We start from the raw sequence: 17,090 nt of genomic DNA, 5'->3' as shown, positions 1-17,090 counted from the left end.
TTTTAGCGCGAATATTGAAATTAAGTGTATCGTAAAGTTATATTCGGAAGGAATAAACCAGTTTTATTAAGTAAAGACTTGTGTCGTTAAAGTTTCGTCGGAACGAAGTTACAGAAAAATCAATTAACAAACGGAGACGTAACAATATTCATAGCCTTACTGTCTGGCTTTCTACTTACAAATTGTTCGTGCATCTTTCTGACAATTTTCTTTCTAAGTTCTTTCACCAATTAGTATCTTCCTACCTCAGTTCTCAAGTTTCTGCAAAGTCACCTGTTTACTGGGTCATGAGGTCAAGTCTGATGAAGTAAGTAGTAGCTGTTATTTATCATACCTGTAGAGCATGTTTAACATCCTGAAGTCTCCACATTCACCCTGCTATACTTTGGGTTCGTTATATCTCATATGATGTAAAATGAGGATTCAACTTTTAATCTATAAAAAACAGAGTTGCCGTTACATGTTTGAAAAGTGCTAGATATTTTCCTGATTGTGAAATTGACTCCATCATTTAGTTAGATCTTCCTCTTCACCACATGGTAGAAGTGCCAAGTCTAACTGATATCTCAAAACTTCATGTAGAAGCTGGTTTGTGTATGTGTGTGTTAGTTTAAGAGCAAAGCCACTTTTTTTTTAGTATCTTCTGTGTCCACCACAGGGAATCAGACCCCTCAAACACCAGATTTTAGTGTTGTAAGTCCATAAACTTACCACTGTCCCACCAGGGGAAGGTATAGAAGCTGATCATGTTCATCTGTGTCAAAAACGTGATTTAAGTAGTGAAGCAGTGTTTGACTCACTTTCCACAATACACTATGACCTCTAGTCAAATGGTCTTTTTTCTTGCACATATTTGGCAGAAGCAGCTTATGCATCTGCTTTCTGATTTTTAAACTTTTACTAAAGTCTGTCTCCCTGATAATTATTTATGCACCATACCAAACATGCATGTTCTTGTTATCCATAATGAACTTTCCATCCATAATGTCTCCAAGTTCATGGATTTTCTGGCCTGAAAATGATGGAACTTTTGCAGCTGGCAGTCACGAAACTGGTAGATTATGATATCCATGGATTGAAACACCATTACATATAACTCTTAAAATAGTGTGAAAAACAAAAGCTGCAGTTCTATTTTAGTGGCTTGAAAAATCCTTACTCTGGCATCCTATTTTTCCAATTACTTACATCATCTGTCATTGTTTCCTGATTTCTCTTTAACCACATGCCCATGTTAACATTCCTATTCTTTTACACTGCCAGTATGACTGGGGTAGCTGTATTTCAAATCTTTAAATATAAAAGCAAAGTAGAACACTTTAAAATATGCTCAGAGAAACATCATCAATTGAAAAACCATCTCTGAGAAAGGTACTTTGATGGCATCAAGAATTTCAACCCCAAAAGCTCACATATTTCACTGAAGAACTGATTTAAGCCACTTGACTCTTTAAATTAATTGTGTCATTCAAAAGACCTTCAAGCCACCTACTTTTTAGATCTGTGGTTCCCAACCTTTTAACCACTAAGGACCCTGCTTATTATTATTTTTTTCCCCACGGAGCCCATGTTTTTGAAAGATTCTGTCTACCCACAAACTGTTTTTATTAACTCTCTCAGTATGGTCTTGGTCGATTTGACCGATCACATTACCTCTTTGTACTCATTTAGTCTTTATGGATTTGATACCACTAACTTTTAATATGATGTGTATATCTTCATGAAATTTGACATTCTTTCAGTAAACATTATAAGTCTTTCACATACAAAAAATTATATTTTTTAGTGAAGTATTTTTAATTAAGCTAAAAACAAATTTGTCCTTGAATATATGGAGTGTTTGTTTTGAATAATCCATTTGCAAAGAGATTTTCATGTTAAGATTAAAAGCACTTTTCTCCATCTTAAAAATCTCAAATTTCATTTATGCAATCTCTAAAACCTCCTAAATACATTTCAAATGTTTGTTTTCAGAAAAAAAATTATATTTTATCTGTTACTTTCTCTACCCTAGCTCTATATAAGTTTGGTTAATTTGACCGACCTTGTAACAACTAAAAAAAATTCAAATAAATGTAAATTACCTTTTTTTCTTTCCATAATGACTTCAAATTGTAACATGAAACTACATTAATTTATCCTAAGTAGCTTTAAACTCGTAACAATATATATCTATTTATAATCAAATTTAATTGTTTTATTGCTTTTTGAACTGTCTAACTACTATTCATGCCATTATAAGTTGTAAATCACTTGGAAAATGTGCAACTCACATTACATTACCCACGAGCTGCTCATGTGTGTGCCTCTTGAAACATTTTTATTATATTATTACTTATTTTACCTAATCTAACCTTAACTAACCTAAAGAGATCCATATTTTTACATTTTAATTACTTTGATAATAATAAATAAAGAATAAGCATGAAAAAAGGAAATGAAGTACTTACCTCAGTACTTTTTTTTTGCTGTTGACTGTTGATGACACTTAACTCTACTTTTTTTATACTAGTGGTAGTAATGCACAAAATTATTCTTATTTAATTAAATAATGCACCCAAGACGATAGAATAAAAACATGTAAAAAGCAGACAATTTCCCATAACTATCACAATTTATCTGGCTTTCTAACTATGTGACAAGAGCCGTTATAAGTTTATCCAAAATAATCGTTATCTTTCCTATGGGAACAAAGCTCGTACTGACAAAGTAAATGACAATTCACTCTTCAGAAAACAGCATAATATAATAAGTCATTTGATAGATAAAAACCTTGGATTTCTATTGGTCATACATAATATAGTATGTATTAAGAGTAAGAGAGAACTATTAACAAATCCTGAAAGAGAGGATGTGACAGGTGGGTGTAGCAAGAGGGGTCTGGTTTTCTATTTGATGGTTCTGTAACCAAACAAAATTGAAAGCTATAATAATTATGGTTTGTCTGAGTAATGAGAATTTTATAGTGAGTAATTTACTTTAAATTTCATACTTATTGGATGCTTGGTGAATAAAATAGAGAAGATGGGATGCCTACAAAAAATGTCACCCTTCTCAAAGTTGGGGAAATTCAGGATTTTTTCAAATATTGCCATATAAAATTAAGAACATAAAACTTACATAATAATAAAATATGGATTATTAGCTATGATTTTATGATATGCTAATTGTTTTTTACACAAACAAAAAGTAGTTTCATAAAAGTTTGAATGTGAGCCAATAAAACCTCGTGACATTCGCAGTAAATGATGCCCGAGCAGATAGGGTTAATTAATCATTTTCACCATCAAATAAAAAACATATATAATTGAATGTGCAATTAAAAGAAAAGCAGTATTAAAAAAAATTACTTGTTTAATTAGATGGTTGATGTTGCTTTATTGATATTATGTTCTGAATTTTTTCCCATTAGAATGCATCGAAGAGCTTAGCATTATTACTACTTGCTTTTCTCACATACTTAGAGAGCCAGAAAAAATGTGACATTTATAAAATTGTCACAGCTTTCTAGATGTTATAATTCTGTGTCCTTTTGTGCAATATTTAATTAAAGAAAATAGCTCATGAACCTCTAGTATTACCTTCGCGGACCCCAGGTTGGGAAGCACTGCATTAGATCAATATGCTATGAGCCTGTTGCACCTAACAATAAAATTTCATTGAGTATGAATGACATATCATTTCTGCATATTTTGTAACAACCTATTTTTTCAACAAAGTCCATTAAAATCTAATATTTTTTTTAATTCTCTGTCTATTACTCCAAATTATTATCCAACTAATTTTCTTTGTAATATGGCCACTGCTCTTTCATGGTCGTCTTTAGACATAACAGTCCATAAATCAATAACAGTACCTCCTTTGTACAATAGTTTTCACAAATGATTCTCATGATCTTAACAGTTACTGAGCTAACTGTAATTTTATAGATACAAATAATAACATATCATATATTACAAAGTTATTTGACAAGTTTACACCACGAGATTTACTGAAGCCACACTTCATTAAACCTTCTACAGCACATTATCATGTCCTATAAAACAAGTGTAACTGACTTCACTTCTTGGAATCATAATTTTTTTACTAGTTTTATTAATAATTAAACATAAATTGCATGGAATGCAATTCAAGGAATTTATTTTCTTACTTACCAACTCTGGCTGACTCCAGAGATCTTCTTCATAGTAAAACAATCCATCATTAATTATTTTGGCAAGATCTTGAGTCATTTTCACCCGTGTAATCCAGTCACCAGTCCTGTCATAACCTTCATGTTTCCGAGGAGGCGGTGTTTGTGTTACAATAATAATCTTATTGATTTCATGATCTCCCAATTCATAATCTGAATCATCAGACCTATATAAATATAAGAGAAAAACTACAGTTGTCGACAATATATTAAAGTACACATTTTCACTAGTTAACAAACTCTGATTAGAAAAACTAGAATAGATGGGGTTTTTCAATAGACAATAATATCATAAAATATTCTAAGTTCATATTTTTTATTTCATTTTTGCTGCAAAACCAATCAACTAAGCTTCAAATGTTAAATGAACCATACCAAAAATACAATGAGAACAATCAATAGTTTGTTTCATAAAGATACAGTATTTCTTAATTTTATATTATTAAAAAAGTTTTATTTTCTTGTTCTTCGTCCTGTTAATTTGTCACTTGTGTGATATATTCAAACAATCCTTCAAGGCAACTGCAGTAAGCAAGTCTCAACCCCAAAGTATTTCTGGAAATACAGTGGTCACATTCAGCATGGACTCCCCTACTCCCACCCCACTGTAATAAGACTCCAATAAACAACAAATGAAATTCAAAATATATGTAAATATTATGCTGACTTTACTATAAATTCTCCCAAGAGCTATAGAGCTATATACAGAGCTATAGACATTCTTCTAATACATAAATGTGTGAACAGAGTTAAATGATACTGCATAACTAATCTTATTAGAAGGTGAACATTAATATTATATATAATTACAGTAAAAGCAAATAATACTTTATATATCTTTATATGTGCAACATATTTTCAACTATTTGAATCAGAAGATCATACATTTTGGAGGACAACTTTCACATTTCTACCACAGTCAATCACAGTATAAGACATTTTGACATTTCAGTGCAGTTTCATATCTAATTGACCAGGCTGGGTTCAAAAATATAAAAAAACAATCACCACTCCTGATTATCTGTGTCTTGCTCATTATTTGAATTACAGAGATTTTATTCTGCCCAACTTACGGTTAGTAAAAGCATATTATTGTTGCAAAGAGACTAACCTGTAAACATTATAAATGCACTTTTAATGTGAGTCTAAATATACTGATGGTTGTTTAGGTAAAGCAGATATTCATTGCTGACAGTCCAAGGCAAAAACAAATATCAAACTGCATTACAGATGTGGGAATAAATTAGCAGCTGTATTTCTTCATCATTTCAAGATTACTGACTAAGGTGCAAGTTATGCAGCAGTCTGAGGACTAACAGTGAATTCAATGCAAGTCTCTCAAAACAGTGGTGACTATTTGATAAAAAGATATTATCACCAACAGCCACAAGCAAGTAACACATTCTGGTGTCAGACCAGTTTCCCAGAGACTTAATTAAAAGATTATCTATATCTTGCCAAGAGACTGTTTGAATACCACATTCAAGAAGTGCCACTTCAATGAAGAATGTATGATTGATATTTTTCACAAAAAATATTTCTAACTATATTAAAGATGTTTTCAAAATTTTCTTTGTTTTAGTTACTAGTTATCTCATGCAAGTACTTGTGAATTTTTGGACTCAAGAATTACAACTGCTACTGTATATTTTGGGTTACATGTACATGCATCAAAAATTATTCTTATAAAACATATTAAAATAAATTAAATAAAAAGATGTTTAAAATCAGATGTATAACAAACTAATGACTACTTTCTCTTGATTGAGATTGGTATAAAATATGTCAGACCAAAAAATCATTTTTAAGTTATGTTCTTCAATTTATCTCAACCTAGTACTTTAGCATCAGACAAATATTCAGGGTATTTAACATAAGAAGTATTGAGCTTTAATATGCTGCTGCTTTTTAAAATTATATATTTATTATACAGTGTGGCATATACTGCAATAATTGAGAAAGTGGTAATCATTTGCTAAAATATAATATTTACAACCACATAAAATTTAATGTGTGAAATAACCGTTACCCATGAATTTTAACTCGGTTCAACTCAAGTTATAATCAGTAATTCTGTAAATACGTTATTTTTTCAGCAAATTTATCACAAACTATATTAAATAACATGCTTCCACACACACACTCAAATTGCATCTAAAAACTCTCTTAAAAATGCAATTAATTTAAAATTTGGAAAATACCATTTGTAGCAGTCAGCATGTTCCATGTAATTTTTAGCATTTACTTGACATTGTTCTAATACTCTTCTTTCATTGGCTTGGTTCTTTTTAAATAATTTGGTGAAAATAAGGGCCAGTACACTTAACATAAGGATAACAATTTCACAGCTAACTGACTTTGTAACTGAGAATATGTGATAACTAACAATGATAAAAACATTTCACCGAAACTAAAAACTTCACTGCTTGCTGAAAGCAAAATACTCTTTCACTATTTATCATTACCAAACTAGTTGTCTCTTCAAATCTATATCCGTAGCCTTGTTTCTAGATACACTGCAAAATCTCTCAATCACTATATTCCCAAACATTCTAGGTATTCTAGTACTTAAAGTCTTCTGCTCATTAGCTAACATCTAATTTACAAAAATAAAACAATAGACTAAACTGTCCATTCACTAAGTCCTTTTGGTGGTTTATTCTTACAAAGCCCATGATATACAAATGGATATCCTATTATCCCTTGTCATCTCTGGCTGTCGTGTTGCTTAGGTAGGTGATCAAATGATTCCACTGAAGGCTCTATCCTTGTTGATCCTTTAGAAGTGGTCTCAACAGGAACCCTGGGATCCTTAGTGGGTTGAGTTTCCACTGACAAATTCTTCTCTGAAGTTACCCAGTTGGCCATTTTAAAACCAAAGTACTTCCAAATAAGATCAAGTGGATAATCTATCGTTCTTCATTATGTACACCACATCATTGAATTTTTTCAGTATAACATACGGCCCTTCCAAGTATCTGCTTAGCTTCGGAGTTTATCTTTTCATGCAAAGGAGATTGTACAGCCATATCGTTACACTACAGTGGAATCCAGTCTTATCGGCATTAACACCTTAATGACTCTTCAGCTCATCACTGGCTGATTTAGATCTTTCCCAGATAAAGTCATGTATCACACATATCTCTATATATTCTGTGTAAGGCTCTCCTCTAGATTAATGTACATAAGGTCCAATGGCACTATAAATTCTCTCCCAAACATCAGTGATGATGGTGTGTTGCTTGTAGATTCATGTACTGTTGTAGGATAGCTCATCATTAACAGTGGAAGATCTTGATCCAATGTTTTCTGGTGTTAATCCACATAAGTGGCTAACTGACTTAAAAGTGTGTGGTTGTATCTCTCCATCATACTCTCAAAAATAGAAACAAGCAAGACAAATTCAAAGTTCCATCCATCATTTGAATGAAGTTCCATAGACATACCAAATCTTGAAAGAAATTCTTTGATGAGTTTCCTTGCTAGTCTCTGCTTCCTGTTTTAGAACAGCATATGCTTCTGACCATTTCATGAAATAGTCAATCATAACCTTTATGTATTTATCAGCAGTTACACTGTGGCAGAGGACTAAACAAACTGACAGCAACTCTCGTAAGTGATGACAATATTGCTGTAACTGCTCATGCTGTTTCTTTTGTGGACCTTTTCACACACAGCAGAGATCATGTTTTATACCAACTCTCTATATATCCCCAGTACCCAAACCAATAGAAGTGTTCTCTTACTTGCTTCAGTGTCACTTAACACCTAAGTGTCCAGCCATTAGAAAGTTGCGGAGGTGACAGTATGTTTCAAAATGCTGAGACTGTGGAAATATCAACTTTAGCCACTGCTTTTGTCCACTGGTACCTTCCCATTTGTAACATGTACTCTTATAAGCATAATGAATCTCAGATTGCCCAGTACATCTTTCTCTTTGGGTTTATGGAGCAACTATTTGCCATAAGAATTTTTCTGCACTATTCATGATCCACTTGATAATTGGTTTCAAACTCACACCTTTTGCCTAAGCAGTTTCAGCTGAGTATTTAGCCATGTTAGTTCATCATCATCACTTGTGGATGTCACATGTGGATTATAACATGTTGAACTTTAGGTTGGTAGTCATTCTTATCTAGTTCTTCCCTCTTTTCAGTGTTTACATTCTTCAGCAACACATGGTCTTCAAGATAATGCATTCCTATGGTTCTGTCAAATGCACTGCATGATGTCAAGGTTGTACACCAGAAGTTTTTGAAACCATCTAGGTTGCAAAAATTCACCAGCCACTTCAATGCCACCTAGAACTTTTCTTAGCCCTTCATAAGCATTATCAAAGGTCTTCGCATGTGCGATTAGGTCATCCAATTAGATGATAATGATGATGCAGAGTATTTCAGACAGAGCACACTCCATTAATTGTTGAAATGTAGCAGGAACACTAGACAATCTAAATGGTATCACAACAAATTGCCACAATTCATTTCCTGCAATAAAAACTGTCTTCTCTCCACTTGCTTTGTCAAGTAGCATTTGCCAATATCCACCTTTAAAATTCATTACTGAAACCCTTTTTGATCCAGATAGAGTATCTGAAGTAGAGACAATCCTTGGCAGTGAGAAGGCATCTTTCTTTTTGAATTCATTCACCTTTCAGTAATGCACACAAAACCTTGTTGTTCCATCCGTTTTCTTCACAAGTAAAATAGTTGATGCCCAATAAAGAGTACTTGGTTCTATAGCTCCTTATTTCTTTGAAAGCCTCAGTATTTTTTGCATGAGAAAGTCATCTGATTAAATGATGTATTGAGGCTCCATCTCCAGAATCAACCTTATGAGATATTTAATTTGTTGGGTCTAAATTATGAGATACAATGGAGAAGGTACACTAATATTCAGTGATGTCATCTCTGGCACTGATCAACTGTAAAACCTGCACAGCTCCAGCCATACAGTTCTTGTAAGCAAGGTGGTAGGCTGGGCTTATGAAAGGATTTGGCATCAGACTTCCTACATCTTCTCTCAACGGTGCCTACTTTTGATGTTCTTTGATATGAAAGTAACACCTGTACAGCCTCACATCTTGCAATGTACCATCTAGATTATACCCAAATTTTATGATTTATTGTGTTTATGGCATCTTTAATATTTAGATCCATAAGAGTCCTACCAACCATTACCACATGTATATGGGGTTGGTCCAATAAACCAAAATCATAATGGAGAAGGAATGTTGACTATAATTCCAAGATTACAATGTTTATCTATACAAAATATGGCAAGCTTTCAGTAAAATGTACAAGTCTGTTGTACATAAAAAATTGTAAGTTACAAAACTACCTGTACTCTGTGAATTGATGACATCCATCTGATAAGTCAGAGTGCAAGGTGATGTTCACATGAAGAATAAAAATGATTTTGTCCATCACATATTTTACATATTACATTTGTAGAACCACTAGAATATCCAAAATACATACTTAACAGTTTTTTTCAGTATACCTGTATACTATATCTGGTATTTCCTTTACAACAAAATTTTGCTTGATCAGAATTGTGGGATAAAATGAACAGTTGAAAACTAACATCAAGTACATAATATGAAGTTTATTGGCTCTCTGTAAAAAGTCTTGGCATGCAAACTTTGACCCACACCCTGCACATTTGGTTAATCCATTAGGACATGCTGGAATGTTTGGATCTATTATGGTCCATTCACTACAAATAATTTATTTTTAACAAGTGCTGGTATGAGTATACCACTCTTGGTTGGTACAATAGTTGTTCTTCTTCTTGTCACAAAAAGCTCAACAGGGGTTTCCTGATCACAGATTGTGAAGTTACTTGAAACTAGCTTAACCTTGCATCAATGTCTCTTCATGAAGTCAGTTACCAATATGTACTCTTCCTCAATAGTAATTATCCCCTAAATAATGAGCATAGAAAAGTTTCCTGCAGTAAGGGTAGCTGCTAACTCTCCACTTGCTGTTCGTATCACTTTCTCTTCTTTCCTCATCTCTGACGGCTATTTCCCACTTTCATTACCAAATTGGTTTGAACTATAGTAGCTGTAGAACCAATGTCAATCAATATACTGCAGAACTTCCCATCAATAAACTCATTTGGAACAAATTTGGTAAGTTGCACTTTGTCTCATTAGTCCAACTAATTCCAATTTTCTGATATCTGGTTAACCTTTTGTTGTTCTTTGATTTGGTTAAGCTTCAAGACTCATCCTTGGAGTATTATCTCCTTGTTGTGATAACAGATCTTGATTCCTCACAGTCTCGGCTATAATTGCCAGATTTCCCACATTTGCAACAGATCCCTCTTTCTGGTTTTATCTTTAGTTCCTAGTAATTTGTGCTTTCAATACACATCAAACACATATTAGCTTGTGATTTATTTCCTCCATTCTGTGACACTAGTTGTCTAACTAATCCATTTATTCAGTGTGATTTAACATTTAAATACTGCTTGATTTAAAGAACCCATAACTTCAAGATGGTGTCTTTAGCTAGTTATCTGCAACTTTAATAGATTCTAGTTCCATTGTCAATTGCAGAGCTTTCTTTAAAGATGTACACCTACTTTGATTCAGCTTAATTCTAATATCCTCATCTGTTACAGCATCTATAAATTAATAACATGCCAATAAATCCAATATTTCACAAGGAGCATCCAAGTAAAATAATTTAGAAAATATTTCCAAATCTTCCACAAGTTCATCTAAAGTTTCTTCTTTTCTCTGTACCCCATTCCATAACTTTGCTCTGGATGATTCCTTCTAATGTGTCACTCCAAACCTGTTGGATAAGGCAGCTACTAATGCTAGATAATTGTTAATGCTCTAAGCTGGAAGGTTACTTAATGTCATCAAAGGTACTTCTTTTGAATAAGTAGCAAGATAATTAGCTTGTTGTTCAATATTCCACCAATTCACTCTGGAAATTATTTTTAACTCAGTCTGGTATGACTTCGTTCCCACCATAATAAGAGATGGCACAGCAGTAGTGGTAACAGCTGTAGACCAAATAAGTTCTCCTATTTCATTTTTGTAGGAGATAATGTTTTGGGTTGTAACTCTTGAGCTGATGCAAAAAGAGGTACTGTTGGTTTAGCCTTTGGATTTAATAATTCATTCCTAGATGTTTCTATCACTAATGTTCTTTTCTACCACAATGATGCTCTTTTCTACTTATTTCTGTACTTTTCAATCATGTCAACAATCAGACTTATTTATGATTTTAATTCTTATTTAAGTAGCATGTCTCTTTCTGAGTTAATTTATTGTAATGTTGTTCTTTCATTAGTCAAATTCTTCTACATTATTTGGCAAAAAATCAAGAAAAATCAAATCCATATAAGGATAAAAAAAAGCAGTTTATTTCTTCCTTAATGTTCCACAAGCTCATACACTGTTCTACTTGCAAGTCTAAGTTTACAAATGACATTCAAATGGAAATACCTTGCTAAAGGTAGTAGGAATAACATAAAAATAAACTTACTTATACTATTTCACTGCTAACTGATAGAGTAATTGAACTTACACAATAACTAATATTGATAGAAACACTCCATTGCTAGCTTAAAACAAAACACTACCAATAGAAATCAACTACTCAATACTCATTAACTATTCACCACTACAGAACTAGCTATCTACTAATATTCATATCTGAAGCACTGCTTTTAGACACTTCACAAAGTCTCTCAATCACTCTATTTCTGAACATTCTAGAACTTAACATCATGCATCCTCTAGCTAACACCAAAATTAAAGTATTAAAAATATAGCTCACAACAATATTATATTCGAATAAATTATCTTGTAAAATAAGGAATATAACTTATTAAAAATTATTTAAAGAAAACATAGGAAATTTGAAATGATCATTGAGACAATCTCCACTGGCCTGCAAAACAAACAAGTAAACACTACAGCGAGACACACAATCTCCTGAAGCTTTTCATATCTGGTATGCAAATACCACACATCTCACTCAACTACAATATATATTTCATGATTATAAAAATGTTTTTCAAAAATTCAAATTCATAAGATACTAAATCCATTCAGTATCATGTGCTATCCACTGCTTCGTGGAAATGTGTATTGCATCCTGCTTAATCTTATACAAGCTCTGTGACTGTCACATCGACAAAGAAATTCTGGATTCTTGTTATACAATTTTCTGACTCTTCAGTTACAGAGATGGTGAGCTGTAAAACAGCTCTGACATTTTCAAGCAGTGTATGTTTTCTTATGGCAAACCCACATTGGGCTATCTGCTGTGTCCACCAAGGGGAATCAAACCCCTGATTTTAGCATTGTAAACCCAAAGACTTACTGCTGTCTCACCGGGGGCATTTTCAAGCAGATTTACTTCTGTATGTTGAAAGAGCCAGACTTGCTGGGAAGTTATCCTCATTTCACTGTTTCCATCAATACCTGTTGACTGTGTGTGATTGATCTTGTTTTCAGTAAAGGTTATTCTCACCTACTTTATATCAATTCTCTTGCTACGAAGTCAGTGGAATTGACAACCTCGTAAGCACTTTGTACTCATTATAGTTTCCATACTATAACTTTTAATATAGTAAGTGTATCTTCACAAAATTTGGCAGACTTTTAGTAAAAATTACAAGTTTTTTCATAAAAAATCTGATTTTTTATGAAGAATTTTTACTGAAGAGTTATCCATGAATACATACTTTTTTTTACTATTCTGAGTGAAAAGTAATTTCCTGGATTAAAAATACTTTTCTTAATCTTAAAAATCTAAACTTTCATTTGTGTAATCTCTAAAACCTCCTAAATAAATTTCAAAGGTTTTTCTAATTTTTTGATATTTTAACTATTTTCTCTACCCTAACTCTATAGAAGGATGGTCAAATTGACTGACCTCATAGACACATAAAAAACCCCACTAAATTAACCTTTTTTCTCTCTTTCTAGAATGACTTCAGTTTGTAACATGAAACTACATTTATTTATCCCAAATAGTTTTAAACTCACAACAGTAAACATCCACTTATACTTAAATTTTATTGTTTTATTGCCCTCTGAACTATGTATAACCACTATTCATGCCATTATAAGTTTTAAATCACTTGGCAAATATGCAGCTCACATTACGCCATTGGATTATATAACAAAATAGCTACTCACGAGCACACCTTGTGAACCTTTTTTAATATTATTTATTTTACTTAATCTAACCTTAACTAATATAAAAATTTTCCTATTTTTATAATAAGAAATAGAGAGCACACAAGGAAAATAACAAACAAAGTACTTACTTGGGCTTTCTTTTTTTTGCTGTCAACTGTTGATGATAATACACTTTTTTATACTAATAGTAGTACTGCACTAAATAATTTTTTATTTAATCAAATAACGTACAAAAAACATAGAATAATAACATGCAAAAAGCAGACAATGTTCCATAATTATCACAATTTTTCTAGTTTTCAAACTATGCAACAAGAGCCGTTAAAAATTCATCTAAGCTCATCGATGCATTTCCTTTTCAAATAAAGCTTGAGCTGAATGCAAAATTGACAATTTTCTGTACAGAAAACAATGTAATATAATTCATCATTTGACATAGTAAAACCATGGCTCTATTGGTTATAAATGAAATATTGAATATCAGAGTGAACTCTGGCAACTTGTGAAAGAAAGGAGGTGACATGTGGTCATAGCAAGAGGGGTCAGATTTTATATTTGATAGCTCTGGAACCAAATAAGATTGAAGGCTATGAAAATTATGCTTCGCCTGAGCAATAACAACATTATAATGAGTAATTTACGATAAATTTCATATTTTTTGGAGTGGTGGTAAATAAATTAGAGAAAATATGTAGAGAGAAAATGTCAATTCTCACACTAGGGGAAATTCAGGATTTTTTCAATATTGCCTCATTAAATTAAGAACTTATAACTTATATACTATTAAAATATGGATTATTAGCTAAGTTTTTATGCTATCCTTGTTGGTATACCATAAAAAGAAAGTAGTTCAATTAAATTTTTAATGTAACTCACTAAAAACCTTGCAACATGCACAGAAAAAGATGCCTGTTGAGAAATGGTTAAATAGTTTTCTTTTACTCTTTTCACTTAACTCTCTCAACACGAGCTCAGTCAATTTTACCAACCACATGACCCCTTTGTACTCATTTAAAGTCTTTATAGATTTGACACTACTAACTTTTAATATAATGTGTATTTTCACAAAATTTGTCAATATTTCAGTAAACATTATAAGTCTTTCACATACAAAAAGTCATATCTTTTTTAGTGGAGTATTTTAAATAAACTAAAAAAAGATTTGTCCATGAATATATCGAGTATTTGTTTAGAATAGTCTGTATACAAAGTGATTTTCATGTTAAGAATAAAAATATTTTTCATCATCTTAAAAATCTCAAATTTCATTTGTGTAATCTCTAAAACCCATTAAGTAGATTTAAAATGTTTGTTTTCAGTAAAACTTTATATTTTATCTGTTATTTTCTCTACCCTATTCTATGGGGTCTGTCAGTTTGACCATCCTTGTAACAGACATAAAAAATTAAGAAATAATTTAAAATTATGCATTCTTTGTTCTAGAATGACTACAGATTGTAACACGAAAAAATATGTTTAGTATAAATAGATTAAATCTCATATATTTTATACATTTAGATATATTTATTATTTTTATTATATTCACCTTTCAGCCATGCCTGGCTAACAATACAGAAGCTACTATGATGTAGCGCATGAGCACTCATGTTACCGTATCCAATAATTAAAACTCACCTTTATTGACCTGTCTTGGCTGTGTTTTAGTAGAATAGTATTTTGTATAATACAATCAAATTTTAATTATTATACATTATACATGTATATAGATTATTGCTATTTTGAAATAAGTTCTCAAACTTATTTTTCTTAAAACATAGAACAGTAACTAAAGAAGTAAAGCAAACAATTATCTCTTCCAGTTATTACCTTCGTACTCGGTATTCTTTAAAAAAATTGCACGGGGAGGATAAGAAACAAAATATTTTTTTTAGGCTTTATATATACACTTGAATAACTAAAAAATCATAAATTACTACATTAATACCACAGAATTCCACTATAATTTATAAAGCTCAGTAACCAAGATATATTTTAGTCTAAAAAAATATGAAATTGTGAGCAGACTAAAGACACACCCTACCCCATTGAAATATTGGTTCAAAAATAAAGAAATGGCACCAAGTCCATTAAAATGGCTAAGAAAGCCACTAGGGGGACATTCTGAGTTTTTGATTGGTCATATATAAAAGTAAGTGTATAAAATGAAATGTTTCCAAAAATGGAGAGGTAGGCATTTAGAAAAGATAAGAGGTTCTTATTTTATATTCAAACTTGTCAATATCGGTAATTTGAGTTTCTATTTCGTATGAAACTGTTGACTTTGTATTTTGACATCACAAAAATCAATGTTTTTTTTAATATTTACTTTTAAATTAAGAAATTAACTAACATATAATACTAAAATTTGAATAATAATCAACAATTTGATACCAAACTTATTGACATAAATTCATAATATAGTAGTTCAACAAAATATTGAATGCAAGTCAATAAACACGATGAAATGATTTTTGACACGTGACCCGTCGCGATAGGATTAAATAAATTGTTGTTTTTTTCTAGTTGTTTTACATTTCAGTTCTACCATAATACTATAGTTCTTTACCCCTTGATAATCAGCCAGACCATATCTTATTTATCTGTTCTCTTTATCATTAGTGTTTGTTTTTAACCACCCTCAAACTATGTCTTATGTTTCTCATTCCTCTTACAGCAAATCACTACATCTTCCTTCTGTTCTCAAATCTCCAGTTATTTCAAGGATTAACCAACTGTGTGCTTGGTTTATTCTTGGAATAATATACCCACACAAAAAACACATATACTCAATAGTTTTTAATGGAAATAAATTCTCAACTTGTATTTACTAAAAATGTTTCATTCAAACATGATAAAAGCATTACAAAATGAATTAAATAAATTCTTTCAACAGTTTGCATCCTGAAGTTTTACTTAAAGTAAACCTATTATAAAAAAAAATTAAATGTATATGTAACAATTATTCTCTTTTCTGACTGATGCAGACATTTTTTTGCAAAACATGGTTTAGTTATACGAAGAAAAGTGTCCATATTTGAAATTCACTCTTAAAAACTATTTAATTCTAAGCCAATTAAATTTTACATTTGACCAATTCTTTTACTTAGGTCATCACAAAATATTGAAGATAATTCATCCATATGTTGAAGTAATACACAAGTTATATAACAATGATTTTAACAATTTCTATAATACATAACAAACTGAATAAAGGAAGACATCTTGATTAAAACTTTATAGCATCTTGGAAACAAACTTATTAAAAACACTAATTCATTTTCATAATATAATGTCTCACCAGTCAGTAAACATGTTACGTCTCCCATTTGGGGTAGTATCGAGTTCTTCGTCAAATTGAAACTCCAATTCTTCCCTATCTTCAATAACTTTATGAACCTCCTCTTTTTTCTCCTGTAATAATGAAACAGTTCCTTACTAGAACACAAGCACTTAAATTTTAACAATGTTGACAATGTAGGATAATCAGTATTAATAAAAGTATTATTTGACCAAACAAAAATCATGTTTTATTTAACACTACTATATTCAAAACGAACAAATACTTTATAACCCTCATTTTGTGATTACATCCAAACTTCCCCTAAAAACAAGTCTTAACAATGATCTTCCTAACTATTACAGTATATAATTTTATTGCTTTATAAGGGTCTGTAGCTCATGTATGAAATCAAAATACAACAGCTATATTGCGAGAACAAGGAA

At 31.4% G+C, this 17,090-nt stretch overlaps 1 protein-coding gene across 1 annotated transcript in view; it reads right to left on the bottom strand.

The window, feature by feature from the left end:
* The window catches only part of LOC106464072 (la-related protein 1B-like), a 93,162-nt gene that overhangs the window by 20,832 nt on the left and 55,240 nt on the right, over window positions 1-17,090 (bottom strand). The window contains 2 exon segments of the mRNA XM_022391738.1: window positions 4,155-4,359; window positions 16,666-16,778. Coding sequence (XP_022247446.1) covers window positions 4,155-4,359; window positions 16,666-16,778 — 318 coding nt within the window.

The sequence above is a fragment of the Limulus polyphemus genome, unplaced genomic scaffold (assembly GCF_000517525.1).
Source record: "Limulus polyphemus unplaced genomic scaffold, Limulus_polyphemus-2.1.2 Scaffold1555, whole genome shotgun sequence".
NCBI lineage: Eukaryota > Metazoa > Arthropoda > Merostomata > Xiphosura > Limulidae > Limulus > Limulus polyphemus.
The sequence above is the reverse complement of the archived record's forward strand: the minus strand, read 5'-3'. Positions and strand labels throughout refer to the sequence as shown.